This window comes from Ascidiella aspersa, chromosome 3 (assembly GCF_963924565.1).
Source record: "Ascidiella aspersa chromosome 3, kaAscAspe10.2, whole genome shotgun sequence".
NCBI lineage: Eukaryota > Metazoa > Chordata > Ascidiacea > Phlebobranchia > Ascidiidae > Ascidiella > Ascidiella aspersa.
In genome coordinates, this window is record NC_139449.1 from 4,862,554 (window position 1) to 4,888,526 (window position 25,973).

Genomic DNA, 25,973 nt, shown 5'->3' on the forward strand with positions numbered 1-25,973 from the left:
CAACAAGCCTGGGGTGAGATTAGAACTCACGACCTCAGTCAACCATTATACTAGCTAAGGTTACCATGTCAGGTTTAACTACACTAAATCTACAAATTACAATGTTTTTATTTTAAGTCATCCGATTTGTTCGTTAGATAACCGAAATCATTCAGCCGGGTGATTTAATTGCACGAAATACTTATGTTCCTAATGCAACCTGTGGTGAAACAAATCACGAGGATTAATGGGTTGCAAAATATAGAATTGCCAAGTTGAGGTAAAGGAGGTTAGGAAAATGTTTGTGAAAGATTTTTTTGGCTAGAGATGCACGTAGCACACATAGTGTTGGGTTGCACGCACAACTGACATTACACAAGATAATTTGTCTTACCCTAATGAGTCTTTGTGTGAAATCGATATCAAAGAAGGCGTGCAGTTAAAAGGCAGAGGACATGGCCTTTTAGTTATTTGAAGAACATAAATATACTATCGAAGCTACCGAAAGGTTTGGTGGTTTGTTAGATAAATAACAATATTTTAACGTGCTGCCCAGCAACTTACGACCACCTACGCCAACTAAACGAATCGAGGTACAAGATTTTCGTTAATCGAGTTTTACTGTACTAACACGAATAAATTAACACACTCGATAAAACAACAAAATAAGAAAAAAAAAGAAAAATGTGAGCTATAGTTCAGCCATCCACTCAAACCCCGAATTCCCCATTTCTAGTTTTGTTTCACCTTCAACATTCCACATTCCGTACTGTCTATACGCTTCTATAAACACTCATCCATACAGAAATGCCTATACAGCAGCCAATAAGGTTCCTATACAGTTCCCGCAGTGTTGACATAATCCGGATATTTTCGCGTAATTTCGCACTATACTTCAGCTAACCTTGAGGCAGGCGGATCAATCAACAAGCAGTAGAATAACTGGCGTTAAGTTACGCCAATGGTAGGGTGCATATGTTGAGAATAACGATGCAAAAAAAGTGCCTCTTAACCGTGCTAAAGCATCCGAGGTTTAAGTTATTACAGGCCGATCGAATTCAGTGGAGCGCAAACGCACATTGCTGTTGAAAGTTGAATTTAACAACAGACGAGGCAAAGATCACTTTGTACCGGGATATATGTATGTATACATACACCTGTGGAAGATAAGAGCCTAGCTAAATCCAGCATTAAACAGATAAATTTGCACGTGTTTTTAAAGTTAGTCTAACCAAAGTAAAGTTCAGTTCATACTAATATATATATATATATATATATATATATGCCAGGAAAATATTTAAACTTTAGTTTGAACTTTAGCGTCAAACAGAAAAAAACGAATTACATACCAGATTAAGAATTTTATGTATAAACGTTGTATATGCCAGATTAAGACTTAAATTTGGTATACATTTAGCGCGAAACAGATAAAAACGTAATGTATGCCATTTTAAAACTTAAATAGGTAAACAACCCAGCTTTCAACAAATAAAAAAATGAAAATATACCAGTTTAAGACTTGAATTTAATAAATGTAAGTGTTAAGTTGTGAAATCAGAAATATATTGAATGCTTTCAGCCTTGTGTATCGGTTGAGAGGATTGCTATTTAGTTGGACTTTCAGTTAGAAGAATAAATACTGTTTATAGGTTGTTTCTGCGTAGCTGGATTTTTTACAACTCTTTTGTAAACGCATCTCAGCGAAATACACTTGTAAAAGAGGCCAGGATATTTTTTGACAGCGACACAATCAGATTTTTGCCAGCTAAAGAGTTTACCAATTAAAGTTAAAATAACTGGTTATTATGGAGTTTTTGCTTTCCTTATCAGGCAACTTATAACCAAGTCAGAGTGTTTTGTCTGCAGTTCAAAGAACTCGCTCGATTTATATGTTTTGCATTTCCCTTTCAGGCTACTGTTTAAGTAAACAAAATCTAAAGTTCAATATTCGTTTTCTATGCCTTGTTAGTTCAACAAGAAACCGAATAAAGCTCCGAATTCGGATCAGGGCGAATCGGATCTGAACTTCCAGTCATCTGACAGACTTCTCTTAGGCATGCTACAAACCAGGTAGGCATGTGATTCCATATTTGTAAACTAGCTGTAAATAGTGTACAGAGTTCAGCATCGCCTTACTGCGTGTTTGTTTAATAAACAAATCTGAAGTGTGTAATGCCAAAGGGCATATATAAGAACTCCGTACTCAGGTATTGTCAAGCCTTGTTCGTAACATATTTACGATACTCTTTCAAATAAGAAACTGATGATTTTATAAACAAATACTTTATTGTAAACAGAGTATTGGCCTTATTGAATGGTGCCTAAATATTTGTTGTTCTATTTCATGGGTGTGTTGATTGTTTAGCCCTCAGCGTTTTAACTATTTGATCAACTTTAACGATTATTAGAAGACATTCAAATATGTTCCTTTGGTGCATATAAGTAAGAGCGTTCTGTTTTAGATGTAAGTTTAACCCATAAGAATTATTCTAGCGAATTCTTATACCCTAGCGAATTTCTATATTGAGAAAAGCCGCAAAATACAAGTTTCAAATTAAACTTGTTGAAGAAATTAAAAATCGCGATTTTCAACAGCAAACCAAATGCTATTACGCCTATGCCGCAGACATATATGGTATCGAATGCGCTTATCCGATTTCCTTCGTTTAATAATCCCATCAGATCGTGAGTAAACATAGAAGCGTTTTGTTAAGATTAAGAGGTGTGACTCTATTAAGTCACAACAGGCGAAATATAAAACAGCACTTCAGCCTACATTTTTGCTGCAGTACAGCTGGACGCATATTTAAGGCATTCGAGTAAATCTCGCAGTTTAAACAACTCAGTAATCAAACTTGGTAAAAAGTTTGTTTAAACTTTTTGAACAAATAACTTCTATGATAACGCTTAGGAATGCTACCTAATGACACCGAACGCTTATATAATGATTAATATTATGCATGAAAGCAGCAGTTTTTATATTATTTGATATAAAACCTAGAGTTTAACGTTATTTTTCACCTTTTGGGTTTTCCTTGTTTACATATAGGCATTACGGAGATATCGTCCTCAGAAACCTACTAAGTTCCTTGAAAATATAACCTATAAAAAATCTCAGGCAAGATTTAACCAAGACTGAAATGTAGAACATGCCGTATTGATGGGCAAAATTTCCCGCCATCGGTTTTAAGTTCAATAAAAAGACACACAAAGTTATGTTTGGATATAGTGTTTTCAAATAAAACTACCAGTGCCGGTAACGTGTTAAAAATAGCATTTACTTCAAATATTCTCAGAATAAACTGCGTTTAGTCAGGCGAGTATATAAGATTCGCCAATAGCATTACGCACCTGATTGCGAAGTCCACAAAATCTGTAGAATTTTAATCCACATTGTTGCTTATGCTGCTGTGTATTAAGATGCCTCCGTGTTTCGACAATACTGGATTAAGGCAAAGGCGGGAAATCCTGGCTTACACAAATGTCCGGACTTGACTTGCGTGAATTTTATGGTTGTGGTTAAGTGCTACACTTTGTGTTCATTTATTTAGCGATATTGGATACGTTAGAAAGCGAAATAGGACCGATAGAAGTTTAGAACCCACAAAATGTTTATACTTTGGTACAATTTAAAAAACAACGTGCAAAGGTAATGTTTCTAAGTTAATTTAGGTTGGATAATTATACTAGTTACCTTCCATTTGCAAATTTATCGGATATATATTTGGGGATTACAATTAAAGCAATGCTTGTTAGCGTTAGTACAGGGGTTCTTAAACTGGGGTCCACGGACCCCTTAGGGGTCCGTGAACTAGTTTTAGGGAATCCGCTAAGATCAAATTGAAATATTGGTATATAGCTAGGAAGTAATCAATTTTTCTAAGGAAAGAGTTTATTTAAAAAAAAAAAAAACGTTTTTGCACTGAATGTCTCTATTTCTATTTTTCTTTTCACATTTCGTGAACCGAAAACTGCGGATTCTACTGTCTATTTGTATTGTGTCATTTTATTAAATTTCTTGCTTACCGTGGTCCACGTGAAGCAAAAACAAATTTGGGGGGTCCGCGGTGAAAAAAGTTTAAGAACCCCCGCGTTAGTAGGCTATATTCATATATTTTGGGATATCCTATAATATCTGATCACAGCCGATATCCGATGCCAGGTGATAGTATCGGTACTCGTCACTGCCATGGTTATATTGCTTTCGATCCTATAAGAAATTTATAGAGTCATTTGTAGGTTTCTTGCGATCCATCGCAGTGTATTTTACCTTAAAAGGTTTATTTCTTAAAATTTAGTAACTAACAGTAAATTATAACTATGGATTTCTAACGATAGCAATCAAATACTGATTATCAGACTGTTTGACATGACTTCCGAATGTTTCAGATTAATAATTAATATATATATTTTTTTTCATTTAGCTATAGAAGTAATATAGTATCGGACAGAAGTATTTTGATAAATGACCAAGCATCGGAATAAAACTATATATATGTGCTTGGAAAAGATATATTTCTTGTTTAACGGAAACTACCTCACGCTAAAGCGAATTTTCATTATCAACTCGAAAAACATTACATTTGCACGTTTCAATATTATGGCCATAGTGAATTTGCTATGGGATCGCTCGGCTTTTCCCTAAAATTTAGGTCTTCAATAAAAATACCAAAGTTATAATGTTTAATAAAATCGACATTGTGTTGTTCATTAACGTTTCGGCAATACCTTATGTTATATCACCAGTCTAATAATTCAAGTAAATTCAAGTAATTTGAATTGTTACACTGATGATGGAATGAAATGTTGCCAAAACGTTTGTAAACATCAAAATTTCGATTTTATTAAACTTCGGGTATTGTTATGGAATAAATACAAAGCATCAGAAATCCCCATTCATTAGCCTAAACCTAAAGCATCTGTAAGAAATGCCAGCCCGAGGCCGCCAAGTTGCGGCAGCACTAAGAGGTGTGTCACGTCATAATGAGGTGTGTCGCGTCATAATCAGCTGTGTTGCGTCATAATCCGATCGGGAGGATGTAGCGTGGTTTGCCGAAATGCGATTTAAGTGATTTTCCGGAAATCTTGGACGGAATGGCTGGCTGCAATTAACTGTCAATCAATCGATTGCCTTCGAATATCGGTTGGTTAAGTTAAAGTAACTAATTCCTTCAAAAATGAGCCCAGCAGCAAATGTATATGCTGTATTATGGATAACAATGGCAAACTTAAATTATAAATTGCAGATATAGCAATATACGGGGCAACATTACCGAGAAATATTTCTGTAAGTAATTACCTTTTTGGTATTTCATTGCACAACCAATTTACAGAAGATAGCCCCCCTGAACCCCCTCTAAACAAATTTCAACATTATTATATAAAACCTGTGTGTCTTGTGTTGTGTGTGTAAAAAGTATCGTCTGTTTTTACAAATAACAAATTAGTTTTTAAACAAAAGGTAAAATAGTCCATAAATACAATTAGATCTTATTACATTTGAAAATCGAACATAAATCAGTAGCAGTGCATATTTGTTAAATCAGTAAGCTGTTTAATTGTGTCTATAAGTCCAGTTATAAAGGTGGAAATGACCTTGAGATAGACGTAACAATCACTATAGTTCCATTGTACACTTTTCGTGGGATGATCTGCAATTAAAATAAAAGGTAATTTGCGATATTGAATTACAAGATTGCACCAGTGCCCAATACATAATTATATCAATATGGTCAATGTAGCCCAATTCGTCAAGGGACTTTTCAGGGTGTGACCTTGAATTGCACAGCTGCTGTGGAAATTATTATAACCAATTAAAATTGCCGGCGCTGGCATTGCGCGGTAGAGCAATTATATGGAGCAAATCCTTGGATAAATCCCTTTAGGTAAGACCACGTTACATTTAACATCGGTTTTTAAACAAATGAATTTGCTTGTAACTCTAATTCTTGATTGCTCTGCTAAATACCAAGTTCTGGCTATAGTAATAGCTTTTTGGCCTTCTATCCACTTTTGCAATGCACTTTAAGCCATCATTCGATTTAAAGTAATAATTTCGTGTTTATGGTTTCTTTACAGATAAGAATTAAAAAATCTTCTATATAGGCCTATAATTTTCTCTGTTTTTGTTTCATTTTTTTCGACACTGTATTCAAACGATGGTGAAATAAAGAAAATCACGATAAATATTTGCAAAATTAACCAAATCTCCTAATAAACAGTATTACAGATTGAAACACAATACAGGGGGAGTTTTCCTCTTAATTTAAAAACCTAATGAAAATTCAAAAAACATATAAAGTTACGACACTCGATAAAGTAGAAAATATGTCTGTGGAGCCTATTGATTAGAGGTTTTAGTTATTGGTATAAAACACAAAATCAAAGCCCATAAGTAACATTTTATGTCCGTTTAAAAAAAACTCTTTATTTGTTTATAAAGGAGGCTTCAAATAATTAAAAAGTAACGTAAATAAAATGTTACTTTTAGTACTTCGATATGGGCTTTAATATTTGTTCTTATACGTGTAAAAAATGTTAAGTTTCTAGGTTTAAAACCTTGCAAGCGTTCAACGCAATTTAAAAAATGGTAAAATGTGTAGCAGTAATAAGCACATTAAGATACACTGCATCTTGCGATAACATCAACGTTTTGCTATTTATAAAGCTGTAAGGAGACTTAAAATGATAGTCATTCCAAACAGGACAAAATCTCCTGTCGTGGTTTGAAAGAAAAGCTTTCGTTTTCGGTCTCAGCTGCTCAAATGTTGAAATAATCGCTCGCAGAAAAGTTCACGATGAGAAATATTAGCAGCTTGTCCCGACCGCTTCAAGATTTAGTTAGTTACCTTGTGTTCATTGCAGTCATAGCCAGTTTGCCCTCTAAGATAATTTTGAGGATTTAGTCAGCTATACCTTGTGTCTATTAATGTCACAACTCAATTTAATTTGTTCAAAGTAAATTGGTATAGTTACAATTCCGTTAACCGATACCCGATATTTTGGACATAAACTATCGCCCGATCCGATAACAAATGACGTCATTACTACTCTGAAACAAACTAAATAGATGAAATTGAAACGTTCAAAGCTAAATTTTTTTTTTTTTAATTTTTTTTTTTTCGTTCAAAGCTAATATTTTTTTTTTGAGTATTAGGCCCAATTTTGCTTTTAAGAAGTTCAGTTACCTTTTATTTGCTAATCTATAATTGTTTAACAATTTTACCTTTCAAAGTGAAAATCGTTGCGTTGTATCGCAAATAATGGCTGAAATACTTATATAAATTTGGTATCGGATCGGCAGCGATACCAGCCTAGTATCGGACGAGTACCGATACTAAAACCTGGTATCGGGTATCGGCTACGATCTGATATTAGCGTACAACCCTAGTTAAAACTATACGGTAAAAAAAAATCCGGAAAAAAAAAATCGTAAAATAAGCAGTCATAACTATTGGTGATTGAAGTTCTATACTTAAAAACTAATAATGTTTACCACTGCTTATAAAGCTATTTCAAAATGGTAAGATTTATACGCCATGTAACAAAGCCAATGATAAAGTTAATCAAACAGCTTTAAAAAATTGACAAAGTTATAAAAATTTCCAGAGGTGTTGCAAAAGTTCATTCCCCAAGTTCGTAAGACCTATACGCTAAGTAAAAAGCCAATGTTAAATTTGGTTAAACTATAGGAAAATTAAAAAAGTTATGACATATATAGAAATAAAATCCTTGCACATGTTTAGAAAAGTCATGCAAAAAACTAAAATAGCCTTGTATAATCTAAAAAGTTGAGCAAAATTGAAAATTACATGCAAAAAAACACTATTGGCGCCGGTATCTAAGATTGCAAGCGTTTTTGGCATTGTGTTCAGGTTTAAGTTAAAAGCCGCTCTTTGGCGTCCATTTAAATACCGACAAAAAATGGCGGCAAAATACAACTATCGAAACCTCACAAAACGTTATGTTCAAAGATTGCGTCATAACGTTATTTCAAATAATTTAGTTTCTTTTAACAAAGTTATTCCATTTTTTAGGTCAAACACTAGGATTTCCATTAAGCCTCCATGGAACTGAATAATACTAAAACTAGTTTCATTGAGTCAAGTTTAAGAACCCCTGTTATAAAGCCAAGTAACACGTATAGGTCAACAGAAAATTGTTTTGCGTCGCCCTCAGACGGCAAGTTTTTTTCAATATGACGTCATAAAATGGAAAGACTAACAAAACCTGCTGTTGCGGTCCAACAAATGTGAAACTGAAATAAGGTCTAAATATATTTATGCAGAAAACGCCAAAGCGTGTTTTAAATTAAACTTTTTTCTTAGTGAAAATTTATTCTATTTTTTTTAATTATACATTAAAAAATAATTCGACTTTAGACCTTCGACCGTACTTCGAAGGGGCTCATGGACCTCAGTTAAGGAAAGCCTGGCTCGAATTTTGATTTATAGTCGGTTGGTATTTTAACCTTCTTGTGCGGTTGGATCTTATTGGAATTAGTTTAATCTCCAGCGATTTATCCAACGATTTACATTCTTTAGTTTGACCTGACAAATTGAAGAGCCGTTTATGCGCCAGTTAAGTTATAAAGGTATAAACTAAAATTGGTAAGCTCGTTGGATTAAAAACAATAGTTTAACTAAAAAATAACAAATACTCACTTAAATCAAGCCAAGTTATTTGAAAACAGTTACTTGACTGCAATTAAACAAGTCATTGGCTTAAGTCAATACCAATTGCTTATACTTTCGCTCAGTAGTTTGGTATCGGCAAAAAAGGTTGCAAAACACTGACCTGAACACTTGTAAGCCATACATCCGCCAAAAGCTTCGCCATAAAATGCCCCTTGCACATGCTAAACAAGCAACAACTGAAACCGGGATTAAACTGGATCAAATGTGCTCGAAAATCCCCAACGAATTGAAGTAGAAAACGCGATTGCGACTTATTCAGGTTGCTAAAGTGACTCGGAGAGTCCCATTGGGTTAACCCGCAAGGAATTTGCTGATTTTTTGTATTTTTCGGGTTGCTTGCTTTTCGGTAAACTGGTTGGAATGCTTCTGACCCGAGCGGGGATTTGAAGAGAGTTTAAAACGAATCTGTTTTGCGAGATGGATTAAACCAGGGGTTCCTAAACTTTTTTTACCGCTGACCCCTAACATTTTTTTTTGCTTTGCATGGACCCCGGTAGACAAGAAATGCTCCAAAATGACGTCATAAATTGACGTCACAAAACAAATAGACTTCATGACTCTATTATTTCGGTCCGAAAAATGTGAAAGTTCTAACTCTACATTCAGTCCAAAACCATTCCATTTTTAATTAAAGTGTTTTCTTTTAAAAAATAATTACTTAAGTATACACTAGTTTTTTAACTAGGCCTTCATGGACCCCCTAAAACTAGTTCACGGACCCCCAGGGGGCCAATGGACCCCAGTTTAAGAACCCCTGGATTAGACAGACCCTTCAAAAAACATTTTCTAATTAAAACATCCAAGGTGTATAAACAAAAGAAAAGCCACGACGAGTTATTTTTGTTAGCATTACGTCGGGCGAAAATGGGTTTTTGAGCGACAAAGCATCAATCTATTGCCACAGAACTTGAACAAAATTGCATTTGAATGTTTGATTTCACCAATTTGTTTCTGCCACGATAAAGACCCCATTTGGTATTTTTCGGCTGAAATATCGCGTAAGCTGTGTGGGGTATCGGTAAAAAATAATAATTAGGTTATTGTACCACTTAACAGTTTAATTCTAACAATATTTTTAACTGAAAGCCGAAATTTGTTTTTTACCGTCGTTATAGATATTTTCTTGTGTCCGTAGCCCGAGGCCTGTCCCCCTTTTTTGCGAAGGCATTGGCTTTGCGAAACTAAACTGCGTCACCATGAAACTTCTACGTTTGCGAGTCATGTATCCACTAAATAAAAAAATAACACAATGCGACCCCTTAACGATTTTACTTGACCGGAACGCTGTATTTAGCTTTCAGGTCTACGGTGATAAATATCACGCACTTCACTCACATAAGTTTCCCAACACTGAAAAAGTGTAGTTTCGGTTCTTCTTCTTAGAACGCTAAACGCGCCATTTTGGCAAAGCAAACGGGATGAAAGCGCTGAAATCGTGGTTTCTAAACAGTGTTGTATTGATAACTTGACAAGTCACTGTTCTTAAATGAAAGTTTTTTGGACAAGTAACTTGACTTAATAATGGTTTTCATTAAGCAATTTTTTTAATAAAATTGGGTTCTTAAATGTTGCATATGAAACAATTTGCTTGCTTTACGTTGCGGTTATGTTATTTTTTAATTGGGTTATTGCTCATAATCGAACTAGTTTACCAGTTTAAATAGTTTAACGTTTTATTTTGATGAAAAGGACGTGACTTGAATTTGACGTGCTTTAAATATTATTTGACTTGGACTTGACTTGTTATTTATTTAAAAAGACTTGACTTCAAACTTAAGTTATTTTATGAATGACTTGACTGGGTCTTAAGTTATGTCAAAATGACTTGTTTACAACACTCATTCTTAAATGTGGTTCTGCCCCTGGATATATTTTAATTACTTGCCAGTTAACCTTAGTTTGTGGATTTTATTCTCACGTCACAAATATCCATGGTGACGTTTTGTGACATATTTTTCTGTACTGTGAACAAAGGGTGAACAAATTGAGAACCACCAACTTAAACGTCACTTAGCACGTGTTTTAGTCCTCTACCGTTATTAAATCTACGTTGGAAAAGAGGTCTGGACTTAAGTCCCCGTAATGCCATTCTATATGATGCTCGTTTTGTGTTAATTGAATCTAAATTTGCCAAAGAAACTCGAAGCTGTGTTAACACCTCTTAGATATCATTCAATATTTTACTCTAGAGCAGGGGTGTTCAAATGATTTCTGCCATGATCCACCACAGTCAAACCTGACAACATGATGATCCACCAAATGCGAATAGTAAACATATTAGACACGCTTTAATTTTTATGGTGCTTTATTTATGTAAATGTACCCTACAACATATTGATAACTTTGTAAGAGTCAAGAGTGAAGTGTGATACAGCACCAAGATTGTTTCAGTGAGAAAAATGATGAGCTGGTTTAGACCAGGGGTCGGCAACTTTTTTCTAGTCGCGGGCCAACACCAAACTCGGAAAGCACAAAAATTTAACTGAGAATTGTGTTATTAAAATGTTCAACTTTTAATCAGGCGGACCTCGGATCTTTTTTTTTCACTTAAAAGCGTGTTTAATTACATATAAGGAGGCAGTAAGTGTTGGCGCAAAGCGTGAAAAAGGGCGTTTGTTTGGTTTAAAATTCGAGCCCAAACGTCGTCATCCATACTCCCAATTAAAAGTGTAATAAAACTACTTGAGAAAAAGAAACACGATAACTTTAATAGTTAATTTTGTTTAGTGTTTGGTAACCTTTCTAAGTCAGGGCGCACGTGGCGAGCGGAGCGAGCGCGATATACCGGCATTTCTTTTAAATTTGTTGCAAGTTTTTATTACATTGCCGAAAATAAAAAATGTTAAAAAATATATGTCCAATATTTTTTATTACGTTTTCCGTTAACGGCAACGAAGCGCTGATCTAGTTCAAAAGACAGCATCAAAACGAAGTTGGATGCAGTACGATCATTCGCGCGAAGCGCGAACATTTTTCGCACTTAGTTTTTTTTAGTTAAAATAGTCAAAAAGTTTTTGAAATGGACTCGTATCTAGTTTGTCAAAGAGGCGGCGGACCGAATGAATTACATTGACATGGCGCATCCGGCCCGCGGGACGTGGGTTGCCGACCCCTGTTTTAGACTCCAGGTCTTACAATAGCATCGAATTGGGGCTTTCTGTCGCTGACTGGTATGCTCAAACTCTCACAAAGATTAGCATTTGGGAGTCTCGTTCTATGCTTGAAATTTTACAAAATTCATTAACACTGACAATTGGTATTCACATGAAAACACTGTATAAAGTTTATGTTTTCAAGACTACATAAGAAGATCCGCAAAAAAGGCTAAAAAGATCCGGAACGATCCGCCATTTGAACATGACCGCTCTAGAGTCTAGCCCAGGGATGATCAACCTTTAAGCAGAATGGGCCGCATTGCCACTTGGAAATTTTCGTTGGGCCGCAAAACCTATAAAATTAAAGGGGTAACGTCATAAGTTACGTCATATCGTGACATCCTAAAACAACTAAAAAACAACAAATTTTAAACACCAGTTCTAGAAAGTGAACTCGTACGCAAATGTTCATCTCGGTCTTATCGAGCGAAAGGCGAAAAATTAAGTTTACAATCCGTATCATGTCACGACACCTTTGGGCTGATATATTTCCTTTGAACGGTCCGTAGAAACACATCTTGCTTAACAATGATGGGTTCACAATTGTTCGATGGATGTTGAAATTCGACATCAGACTCGATTATAGTCTCAGAAAAAATATGAAATTATAGCCTACAAGAAATACTGCGCGTTCTACACATTAGTGATAGGCGAAACAACTGTTTTAAATAAAGGCTACTGAAAGTGAGAAAAAGTGGTGGACCGCATGTAAACATGGGTTGGACTTCCCTGGTCTAGCCCATTGCAGTACTAAATAAGCTTTATATGACATCAAAATTCGAAAATAACTCTGCTTTATATGACAATAAATTCAAAAGCTGTTACCTACACGTTACGAGTGCTACATAATATTTAAGGAGTGTGGATTTCATAAACTAGGGCATCTAAGTCAGATAGACAGCCGCAAATTAAATGTGACTCATCAACTTTTTAAGTATGTTGCATATATTTTTCTACAGAGTGTGGCGAAAATACTAACACCTTTAATAAACCAATTTATACGATTAGGTTAAAACCGAACAAATATACTGTAAAGGCAAATATAATCACTAGTGTTATGTTGTAGTAATGCCAGGTGAAAAATATTAAAGATATTTATCAGATTCACGCCTTTACTCAGTCAGCGGCCGTCTTGTCCTATATGACCTTTCGCATTTCCCTGGCTTTGAAATCGCTGGATCTATTGGGTCCTTAAAATCGGTCTGACGTTTAGGTGGATGTCAGCTACATGTTATATACACTGTGTGTTCGGCAGGGGTTAATAAACCCTTTGCTTAGTCATATTCTGTTTATAAGCGAACAAATTGTGGTGTTTCCTTTAATTTCCGCCCGTGTACTTGACCATCCCCTTTATCTTTAACGTTTTGCTGTTCACTGTGAAAAATGGGTGTAGCTTATAACATTTATTTTTGGAGTTTTGACAAATATATCTTTAGAATGTTATAATGGTAATGGCCGACTTGTGCGCACTATACTTTTGAACCGACGCTTTCGGGAAACAACTTGTATCTATTCCAGTAATTTTAAAAAATGTTTGGAAATACTTGCTTCAAGATTTTTAGTTTTAACGGGTATAATGTGCACTGTCAAAATTACGAGTATTTTTAAATAATACAAAGTTTGCCAAGTAGTCATTATAAAAAAGCGACATAAAGGCTATAGTGGATTTTATTTAACCAAAGAAAAACTGTGAAGAAATAAGTCTTTCTCGCTATAAATACTACTACCAAGAATGTAAGAGGATCCTTATTGTTATCTAAAAGACAAAAACAAAATCATCATAACTTGAAGTTACTGGAATTATTAACCAATATCCTTCGTTTATTTATGTAAACCGCTTATCAAATGCAAAAAAGCAAAATGCTAGTACTTAATTTTACCTAAAAACCACGCCTGGGAAATTGTCATACTCATTAAAAATAATACAGCCAATACAGCAGGAGAATATTCATTAAAGGCTAAAAGATTGTTTAGTTATCTCCGCAAGTATACAACCGCTCCAAACAGTATAACAGCAATTTATGCGGCAAAGTACACAACATTTGGCAACACAAAAGCTCCATGCTTTATCGCTTGCAAAGCTTTTGTGGAAACGTGATTCTTATCGTTCAGTGCCGCGACTAACATCCTGGCGCCAAAGTGTAATGAGCCGCAGCTAAAAGACACAGACAGTGCAAAAATTCCAGGTGCATATTCGCCTGAACGTATTGACTATATACAGTGTGTATTTCTTGCAGCTTAATTTGGATAAGCCGATTTCGACTGATTTTTTAGGTATAAGGGAAACAAAGTCTTTGAAGACTGGCGCTGCGTTGTCAGTTTTTTTCCAAAATTTTAACCCATTTTTTGCAGTATGAAAACGCCAGGATATAGGTCCTGGAAATTGGTATATGCTCCGTAAAGCTGCGTCAAACAAAGTAGATTGTAGTGTAAAACGGTTCAATAGCCGACTTTAGAAGTTCACATGGCTAGACTTAAATGATGACCCTAAATGTAGGCCACTTCGAAGTTCCAAAAAGTCGTAGAAACAGTACAAAGCGAAAGCTGACAGTAATTGGGTTCACTGTGGGGACAACACACAAGATAAATTTAAAAGTGAGCTCATCTTGATTTTGGTTTGGATTAATTTCAAGATTTGTTTTACACCCACAGAAAATAAATAGAAAAACACTTTTATCGCAATATTTTGCATATTAGATTACACCAAAATTTGTGTCGCACCAGAAAACTTGAGTGAAAAACGCTCACGTAAAGATCAAAGAGTAATATTTTAACCCACATGATTTTATCTAATTTTAAAGGGGTATCCGCTTTTTTATCAAGGTTATAGAAATATTTGTTAAAATTGCTGCAAAATTAAAAGACACCGCGAAACGCTATTATTAACACTTCGGGGAATAGCTAATGACCTCACAATGGACGCGATGGTGTAACAACAGTCGACAGGGCGATTATGACATCACAGTCGAATCGGGTGTCGATTCCCAACAAGGCGTTAAAAACTCAAGGCGATTCGGTCTTGCTTACATCCGATAAACACTTTGACTCACAATTGTTTTATTAGGAGTGTTATAACTCAATGGGCGAGGCTCATTCGTTTGTAGTTGTTTGGGAAAAACAAAAATGACACTTAGGAAATGGAGTTGAGTTGATTACAGAAAAGGTTTGGGAGAAAATCGAAGCATCCTTATATAACGTCCTGTAGTTGAATCTTAGTTGAGTAGGCTGATGGAAAAGTAATTTGTTCCTAATTTTAAGTTTCACTGATATTTGGAAAGGAATCTTGGTCGGAGAAATAGAAATGCTTGCTTCATTTTCGTAAGGTTGGCCTTTGTACTTATTTCACTTTATTACATTACCCACTGTGGTTTCATAATTGGCCCACATTTTAAAATAATGTTGGAAAAATTAAAGAGCATATTTTGCTTCCACAAACACCCATTAAAAACTCCTATTTAGACTGTTGGGTATTTCCCTGATTATAACACAATCCACTTCTGACGCATTTTTATTAAAAAACACTAATGCTTATAACAGCAAACAGTAATCCAATTAGTCTTCCAAAGTCAAATCAGTTTTTAAGGAACTTTATTTAGGAGAAAATCCAAGTATCCTTTAAACGTATTCGTTCTGTAACTTAATCTTGGTTAGATAGATTGACCCAAGAATTGCTGTGGCTATTTTCAATTTTCGAATAGTTACTGCGTGGGTGGGAAACTAAAATGATGTAAGGTTTATTTGTCAAGCGTATAGAAACGACAAAACATCTCTTCTGTCCATCACTATAAAAACGAAAGTTACGGAATTTGGAGTTGGGACTTTTCCAATCTATATATGAACGTTTGGTAAACTAAAGATTTACTTTTTAGTGTGAATTGTGTTAACATATTAAGCAAAGACGCCCGCAAAAAAAAACGGTTAACTTATTAAGCGTCTGAAGGTCAATGTTAAGGTAAATATCCCTTATGATCTCAATTGGTTTCTCTGACTTGGCGGGAAACAACCTGAAGCATAGAACTTTATTAAAACTCGCAATCAGATTCCCAACTTAAGGCCCGCACAAACTGGTATTCCAGCTTGGATCACTTTCGATGATCATTTGGACAAACGTGGATATACAGAACACGGAAGTGTTCATAAACACTGTTCCAATAAAACTGTTTGCGCCTATTACCTTTAAATGCAGTGCTCTGAGAGAGTGTTTAGAGTACACTAACTCCGTACTTTTTTTATTTTTGAAGAAATGTGTTTCACCTTTTCTGTTGACATACTTAGCATCAGATAAATTGCACTGATGTTAAAATTCTAGATTACGTTATTTATCATGCTACACTTTTTCGTATAACATAGCATGTCAAAAGCAATATATCTGTGAATAATCGTGCGTAAAAAAAACTCACATTTTCTCTATTTGATATAATTTTAATTAGAACTCAAAACGCCCACAGTCGATAATATAATGCCTATATATAGCGAATAACATTTTGCTGCTATGAAACACAATAATATTTAGATATGTCGTCACCATGTTGTTAGACAAATTCGAAAACATTTGCTCTCAAAGCCACAATCGTATTGTGAGTAGTGCCGCGTGATTGCGCATATAACTGTGTCACATTTGTTTGCCAAAATCGTTAAACAGGGTCGTGAGATGCCGTTATCATTACACGAAATGATTAAATAAAGGTAATGCCTCATCGCAAAAGTTCTACGTTATAATGTCAACACGAAATCCATTTCTTTCTAGGTCGCGCTAAATTTAAAGGTGTGTAATACAAATCAATTCGCCAATGTTTTGGTGAGGTTTTGAAAGCACACGTGATGAAATTCTAAGTAAAACGTATAGTCCTATAACGAAGTTTAAGTTAGTATATTTAAACTTCAATTGGTCTATTGCAAGCAAATTGCTAATCGAACATATAGCTACAGAAACAAATTCGCAAATGACCCTAAATCAAAAACAAACGATTTTAAGTGTTAGCATCTGTGTCGATAAAATGTTTGAAAGCCTGATCAATGATCATTGCAATTTTGCGTCAGAAATTTTTAATAATACAAAATAAACTATAATGCGACAAAATCTTATAGCTAATCTTATAGCTATATAGGTAACAAATATATTGTTTTCGTAACTGCCAAGAACGTGTGTGGTATGCCCGTTTGGAGATGTTAACCCACAAACCTTCGGTATTTTTAGTGTCTAATATTAGTTAAATACCACTTTTCTTATAAATTGTTTCCTAAAATAGTCATTTAATAATATGAATATACGATAATATTGGAACCTAGCCAAAACCCTAAGCAGACGCCAAATACCGGTACTCGTCTGATAGTATAGTCGTATAGCGGGGTCAATCCGATGTCATGTTAATACAGACATTTCAGATATGGTTTACTATTTAATCTTGTATACATTCAAACTCAACTTCTCAGAAAATAGTAAGTTAACAACTAAAAGTGCTAAACTTTTAAACACTAAAGCACATTTTTGACAAAAAACCCGGAAAAAATTACACTTGAACGTTCCCCTTATTGCACCATAGTGATGACGTCATTTAGTATCGGATCAGAGGGCCGCACAAGTATCGTTATCGACATAAAACCGTGTATCGGACATCAACGGTGGTAATCGCCTCCATTAGAAACGTATCAAGGGCTTTTGCCCATTATAAACGCAAACTTGCAAATAGAAACCCGCAAACATATCAACTCCAAATCAGACTTTGATTCCAATGTGATCATAACAATTGCCTCGCCGCGTAACAACAATTACTACCGCGGTTCCGACTAATTCCACCTTAGGCAATCCGGCGCGGACAACAATCCGCAATTACGCGGCTATATCGGGGCGCCGTTGGTCTAAAAATATCCTGCAAGACTGAACGTAAAGCAACTTGCAAATGCAAACACTTGGGCTGCTGCAAACAAACTTGCCCGCTGCAATCGTGTTGTTGTTTTAGTGACGTTGACTGATAATGTCGTAACGAGGTATGTTCGATGTTTTGTATTTTATTTTTAGTTTATTCGGTCGAGATTTTCGTTTGTATTGGGAAACAAATTTCTATTCGATTTAACAAACTTGAACGTTGCAATCGTCTTGTTGTTCTTGGTATTGACTTTTTGATTATGTCGTAGCTAGGGGTGTCCGATACTTGTACTTTATTCCGATACTGATACCCGATATTTCGGGCTAAAATTATCGCGATATGATCCGATAGCAAATGACGTCATTGCTACGCACAAACAAGCAAAATTAATAAAATTGAAAAAGTGAAATGGTGGTGATATTTAGGTTATTGGGTTGCGACTTTCTTTTGTATTGGAAAAAAAATTAAAATTCGATTTAAGATAATATTTTTTCAGATTTACTTTTTGAGGTAGAAAAGTCGAGGCTTAATTTGGTATCGGATCGGCACCGATACTACCTAAGTATCGGACGAGTAGCGATATTTCGACTTGTATCGCGTATTGGCTCCACGCCAATATTATCGGACATCCATAGTCGTAATTTGGTGATTTTGCTGGTTCACTCGTTTGGTGGTTTTGCCGAAAATGGTTTTGGGATTTCTGGCAATTTTTGATAAGGCCAACCACCGATGAATCATAGATATTGTATTCCATGAATGAATGGGAAATATAATACATTCATGGTTTAATTCTCTGTATTGAAATACTTAGGATTGAGTTTTACGCAGTTCAAAAATGTAACCCTAAACTCCATTAACACGGTTATTTTTTGGCAAAATATGTTGTATCATCGCAACCGACTTAACTTACACTATTTGTTCAGCCGTTCACCCACATTATCACACAACACCAATCTTAATGTAAAGCTGTGGTTTTACAGGGTATAGTTTTGAAAGTTTTATATTATGCAGATGTTTTAATTTTTTAGCTTACAAAAAAAATATCTTCTACAAAACAGCCATTCACGGAAAACCAAAAAGCATTCTAGCTATACTTTTTATTTTTTATTATTCTCGCAACGTACGACTATGACTACATTTGACTTTTTTATCTCAAAGATTTAGGAAAACCGCAGAATATTGTCCGGTAATTCGTGAAGTGAATATTGGAGCGTTGATAAGCGATAAACCGTTTCGTTTCCTTTGCTTTTTAAAGGAGAATTACCAATAGACGCCGCAGTATCCTTACACCATAATCACATAAAAATAGATCAGCAAAATTCCCAACGAACGAATTTTCATTTAGGAAATCATAAACGTTTTCGAAATAACGGCGAAGAATAAATAAACCGCCAAAAGGTTCCTTTATTTATATCGGGCAGAGATCGATTTTAACGCTATAAAAAATCTTAAACAAAATCGAAAAAAATCGTGGCCCCAAAGACGTAAATACGACACATCAGGCATTTCCTCCTAAAAAACAGCTTTTCTGGACAGTACTATACGGTGTTTAGTGTCCCGTAAAATCAAACAGAAAAAATCCAGAAATTCGATATTTTGTCCATTTTCCCCGAATAACTTTTCTAGCCAGCTTTATCGTATCCTATTCAGTGTCTACTATAAAAAAATCGGCGCCGGATTCAAAAGATTTCGGGTCAATAACCCGGCTAAACGCCCACCCGGATATAACATTGCAGCTAATCGTTCTATTTCAACCCGAAATCGTTGCCTTTCGAAGCGAGTTTTCGGGAGAAAAGTTCGCTCGTGATGCTTCTCGCCGCCGATTCACGCCTCTATTACGTCACACAAGGTTTCCGCATGAGCGGTTTTCGACGGGTTTCGAGCGCGAGGCGCGAAGGTGATTGTTTTGGTCTTGTTTCGCGTCGGCTTTCGATAGGTTTCCAGCCGTTTTGCTTGAAGTTTGGGCAACGTGTTACGTCAACTGACAAAACTTGCATTTCAAATGGAAAACTAAAAGCGCGGCTAACTTTTGATATTACGCAAAACACCCCAACGCGATTATAAATGACTAGCACCTGTGCTACAACTTATGGCAGTTGGTCTGTAATATTGTGATATTATCATATGTCTAGGTCCAAAGTCTCACATTCGGCCTGTATTCCATTTATTGCTATGCGAATAGGATATTTTCGAAAGCACACTTAAGTATCTCTCTCTAGGCACACAGTTTAAAGACCACTGGCTTAAACAGACTTTTTTTGACGCTATTGGGTTATTGTTAACATACTCGAATTAAAAATATGCTTTATGTAAAATTCAAGTCTCGGCTGCATCCTGAAACATCAGGTAACTTTCTACATCGGCGTCATTCTTACCCATAAAACGTGGTTACAAAAACGAGTGTATATACGTCGCTGGATATTTTCATCTTTGGTTTGCTCCGCATTTTGCATAAAAGAAATACGAAATACATTTTAACAGGGCCCTAAAATAAAAGATTACCTGGTGTTCGAGGCACAGACGATATATAAATTTAATTTAAATTTAAATGATGCCATTTATAGTATACTTGCAAAACACGCCATCCCTTTAGTTTGTCTGATAAGTTTATATATCAGACGTAATATATGTACGCCAATATGTGTTTTTGTATTGAAGCTTTGACCAGTTTAAATGACTTTAAAATCTATAAGATTAAACCGATGGGCTAAAGTTACAAACAAGTATTTCAAAGAATATTTCCGTTACATGATACCATACAACCATAAAAAAATCAATATGTGCACGTAAACCAACTCGTGTAGATTATAACCAAATAAAAAAGCCAAATGACATTTAAAGGGCAACCTTTAGTCCAGCAATTAAATTTAGTTTGATGTACAGCATCTTGACGCGTTTAACGGTTGGAAAACCCCTCTGCAATTAAAACTGCCGCCGATAAATACAGCCCTAAGTAAGTATAAACCATTCGTCAGCCTGACTCAAGTTATAAAGCAATAAATATGCGCATCATTCAACTCCGCCGAGGCATAAGCTACCACTATGACGTCATAAGGGATCGTATTTCAAATAAAAACAATCGAAACTCGAGTTCCCCAGTGGAAAGTGATTCAGCGCACTGCACTACACTTTTACCATTTAGTACAGCTGTATATTTGCTGACACACCAAACTATTGCGTATATTAAGACGGACTCATTTGGGAATTTGATTTAGCCGTAAACAACAGACAATATTTAAACTTATTTCGAAAAACATGCTTATCGTTAGTAGCATTCAACGTTATATAAGTGTAGCACTTGTATTGAGCAGAGAATATTTTTGGTACTCTTGTAACACACACAGTACTGATTTATGTCAGTATTTTCCCATTTAGACTTAAATTGGTTTCACTGGTGAACCATAAATAGTCCATTGATGCCCTCAAAAGAACTTTTACGTCACAGTTGTAAAATAATTCTGTTTTTCACCTTTGGTTTTGCAGATTTTTTCTTGCATTACTAACAAGTTTGCCGAATTCACGGTTGGGGGAATACAGCGTTCAGCATTACATGTGCTGTGTTTATTGTTTTCTTCCCAAGCATCAAATGATGATTAAAACGTTGTAAAATTTTCGCAAATGAAACAAATAGCCTACAAGTTGAAATGTTATTTAACAGAATTAACCTTACTATATGTGAAACAATCTCCTATGTGTTAGTAGATCGGAAAATATACAAGAAGGATTCTTGTTCCAAATAAAATTAATTTGTTGGCTTCTTATGAAAAAACACGAAAAAACAAGAATCATTTGAGTTTTACTTCGTCTTCTAAAAACAGCCATCGTCATTATCAATAAAACACTTAAAAAAAACACATATTTTATTCGCAGTCGTTAACTTTAAGGCAAACACGAATTTTGTCTGAGACGCAAAATATGCGAAATCACGTCGGCATTATGACGTCACCTGACGTCGACTTAGCCATTACGTGAAGCTCGGATGCGCTAGGTTTTTTAGGGGCTCGTCTATATTTCAGTTCGCTGAAATTTAGACGGAATTTCCTTATCCTAGCCGTATTGTTTAACATTTGTGAACACGCCATGTTGTATAAACCGCAGGTTTGTTTGATAAAAAAATTCATTCAAAAGTGATTTTGAAAGAACATCGCCCCCAGAATTTTGTTACGACATTCTGTCGCATTTTTAGGCTATATATATCAAAGAAGGACGACATATTTCATTTCGTGTATACTGTATATGTTAAGGATAACAGAAAAGTTTGTATTTTAACTTTTGCGCAGCAGATATGGTATCCATTCAGCGTGTTTTGATGTAAAACCAAATTTAACATTCTGTTTAACAAGCTCTCTATAGCAAGAGGGTATGGGTATTTTGTGCCACGAAAAAACGAAATCAAAATTGCACACAAAATGCGCTAAACGCTGCAAGCGCAAAGTTTAAAAACTAATAAAGTTCGCACCATACTATCATTCAAATGTGATACTTGTGGAGTGCTAGAATGTTTCGACTTACCAAACACTTTTAGGTTACCTTGCGAAAGTTTTTGAAAACATTTTGTTGTGGTAAGCTAAACGCTTCTTGGAATTAACAAAATTACGTTAAAAACTTTAATTTATAACTGCGTTAGGAAATTTTAAATTTAAGTCTGTTTGTCAGAAATCGCAGCTTAAGACTGTTGTTTTATTGTGATGGCGTCTCGTAGTCTGCTCAAGTCTAAAAATTATTTGCATTGGGTTAACTCTTGGCTTACTGTGATTTGTAGAGCAGGGGGGTTACCTTGAAAAGCCCTTAAAATGTTAGAATGTTTTGCTGAATTAAAACAACCCTTCGCCTGCATTAAGGCTAAAAACTTTAGCCGGAGATTTTCAGGAAAGCTTTAATCCGTGTCTGGATTGAGGCTAAGCCCATCCCGGTATTAAGAGACCACCTTTGCCGCAACTTTGTGTAGGAAAGCGAAATTAAACGCAGCGAAGTAAAGTTTATTTCTTGGCTGAAGAGTAAACTGAAGTGAAGCAAGTAAAACCGCTTCACGACTTAAGTAAAGTAAACTGGTCGCAATCCTTTGGCACATTACCTCATTCGCTTTAACTGCGCAACTCTACAATGCTGAAACCTCTAGGCCAGTTTCGAGCATAACATTTATACATGAAAGCTAGTAAAATCTTTCGCAACCAGTTATGAAAGTATAATCAGATAATTACCGAAACAACATTCCGGTAAAATATTTTTTGCATCTATACCGTACCATTAAAAACGTTTTCAAATGAGGAAAAACAGGTGAGCTTTATCATCAGGTCAACCCCACATCTCCTTTAAAGGTCACTTGTGTGCGCTAAAACGTCGACAGAAACGATGATGCCAAACCGATCGTCTCCATATATATCTCCGTACAGTTTCATTATTTTTTTCGCCATTTAGCGTTATTTTTCCCATTTAGGTTTTATTACGATGAATTTAGGTCGTATTCCTACAGGTTTACGCCTATTTCAGACGATTTGCATCTATATTTCTGAGGGTATTACTATTTATTGGGCTTTATTATGTTGTTGGTCTTAATGCTATGGCATTGTTTATTATTCTGCTCTTAGATATTAATGTTTTGCAGGTTTTATTGCATGTTCCCGTTTGAGGAATTTGGTAAACCTTTAAAAGTTCCATAGCACATTGATTCTGTTTTCGTGTCGGGTTTGCACAGTTTGGAATGTATAAAACGCTAAAAAATATAGATTGTTTTTATAAAATCGCAGATGGTTTGTACATCATTGAAAATATTGATTGGCGTTTTCGAAAAGGCACTGACCGGCCATTCAGCTATATAGAGAAAAACGATTTAGTTACAATTTAGAAAGCTTAAAATAGATCTTTGGCAAAAGGACATATATTTTCACAAATACTATAATGCAATACAATCGTATCGGCCGATTCGTTTTTCTCCACTTATGATGATTGGTTCCTTTAACTTTCAAGGTGAAGTATTAATGGGAAATTTTCCAGAATGCTTTGAGTTAAAATATAAACTTAGAACTAACTGTTAAGCGAAAAAAATCAGCTACCACATTAAAAAACGTTTCAATACCAAGACCAATTGACTCCTTTTTTGCATCTTACTTCTGCAATTTAAAAAGTCACATTATTAAAGGTAATTTTTTTTCTATTATATACAGTTCTTATATCGTCAGAGTTAAAATACAGAAAATCGGCCGTTACGATAGAAAATAACACTTGAAAATGCATTCGAATTTTCAGTAGTTGTTTCCTACGCATTTCATTTTCGCAAGTAAAATATGATAAAAAGACCATTGTGAACAAAATACGCACGAAAACTCAATATACTTTTCTCGTCAGGAAAGCGCGTGTTTAAGCTCACGTTATCAGAACAACAGTCGGAATACAAACTTGGCCTTCGTCATTTCGCTACCGGGCGATAACAAACCAGTCGCTATTGTGACGTAACAGGCGCTCAACAATCGCGGCGCGCGCGAGCAACTTCCGATGCGGCGACGGCAATTACGAAATTCGTCGACCGCGACCCCGACTCTGCGGCTTTTGCTCCGCGGCAAATCGAGCTCCGAAACCCGGCAGAAGGTCGTCGCCGCTTCGGCAAATATTTGACCAGCGCTATGACGTTATGGGTCGGCCTTTTTCGATCGCGCTTCGCCTATATAAGAAGGCATTCGTCCGGCTTAAGACGCCAGTGCCTAGAACACCGTGATGATAGGCAAGATAAGGAAAGGTTGTCGCAAATTGTCGAGGCTTTGCAGCGAGCAAAATGTTTAAAGCTTGTAGGTGCGTTTCTAAAAGGCGAAAGTTTGGCTTCGGATTTCAACTTAAAGTATGAAGTTCCGAAATAGTTAAAGTTTTTAAGCAACACGATTTGAAAGTTTACATGTTTAGTTGAACTTCGAACAAAACTTAAGTAATTTTCCGGGAAAAAAATCCGTTTCTTTTGCATGCTTGCGATCTGATTTTAGAAATCATTTTATGAGTTTAATCATAATGCAAATCTTAATTTATTTTTCGGCAGCAGACGTTAAATATATCTGGCGAAACTCGCACTCTAATTTTTTTATAACCTTTTTAATTTAAAACTTTCAAAATGAGCAATGGTCATTCAGCGGTAAGAATTTAAAGTTTACATTTTCAATATTGCGATTGAAAAGTTAAGCGTGCGAGTTTTGCGGGATGAGTTTCACGATTGCTGACGGAAAATCGATTAATCTTTTGTATTTACAAGTTTAACCTCATAAATTAATTTAAAAAAGCAAGTAGGCTAAAGAAACTGATTTTTAAATTCAAAGTTTACCTTAAAAAGTAAAAACTTGGCGTTTGAATTTTATTTAGACTTTTCATTTTTTCTTACGTGAAAGTAAATTTACCAAATCGGTTTGTGACAAGAAAACAAAACTAATATAAATGTTTAAACAAAACATTGCCAACATTTTATACGCTTTGCAGAAACATCAATAATAATAAAAAAAACTCTACGCGACCTGTTTAAAAAGGCGATAGGTTCTAAACTAAAACGCAAAACGAACGAAAAAGGCAGCGTCGCGCAAGAAAAACGAGATGCTCAACAACGGAATGAAGACAGCGGTCGGCCATTGCCTCCGAAAAACGCCGGGGAATCCCGCCACAGCGCTGAGGGCGTTCCCTTCCAGCCTCTGCTCGCAGCAAACAGCAGCAGCAGCCTTAGGGTGCGCACAGTTCAGTTCACTGCAACCTACAATAACTGCAAACTGCCAGTCGACTAACCTGCCAGCCTCCTACCAGCAGCGTCGACGCACCAGCGCCAGCATCGCTTTCCCGAGCGGCAGAATCGACGCGGCCGATGGTTCCTGTTGCCCCATGAGGGTCCCCGGACGCCGTCTGGCCGAGGCCGTTGGCGCCGCCGCCGAAATTGCGTCCAAATCCTTCCAGAAACTGATGAAATCGACTTCTACGACTGAAACAGCTACTTGTCCCTTTGCTGCTGCTTCTTCTTCGACCACCGCTAGCTACTCCAAAGTCCCAGGCCCCAAGGGACTTCCCCTGGTTGGGTCGGTGATGGAGTACACCGCCCTGGGTCGCTTCTCACCCAAGGAGTTCGACAAGGCGCTCCGACACCGTCACAACAAGTAAGTAAGCCTTGGACGTTTTTTTGAATTAGGTTAAAAGTTATAGAGTAAATGTATTTTTTTTAGTTTTACTATAAATAATAACCAAGCAAACCCTTTGCCGCTTTAAATGTCATGGTTAAAAAGTAACAAAAAATGGAACTTCTCTGCTTAAATTTGTCA

At 35.8% G+C, this 25,973-nt stretch overlaps 1 protein-coding gene across 2 annotated transcripts in view; it reads left to right on the forward strand.

Annotated features, from left to right (window-relative positions):
- The first annotated feature begins 1,903 nt into the window (after positions 1 to 1,903).
- LOC146158188 (cytochrome P450 10-like) overlaps positions 1,904 to 25,973 on the forward strand; it is a 30,832-nt gene continuing 6,762 nt past the window's right edge. The window contains exons 1-2 of one of the 2 annotated variants that reach the window (XM_083383908.1): positions 1,904 to 2,049; positions 25,468 to 25,811. In XM_083383908.1, the coding sequence (XP_083240034.1) occupies positions 25,543 to 25,811 (269 nt within the window). In that variant the 5' untranslated portion in view covers positions 1,904 to 2,049; positions 25,468 to 25,542. Of the gene's footprint in view, positions 2,050 to 25,167; positions 25,812 to 25,973 lie in introns of those variants that run through there. The other variant, XM_083383907.1, reaches the window with a different exon arrangement.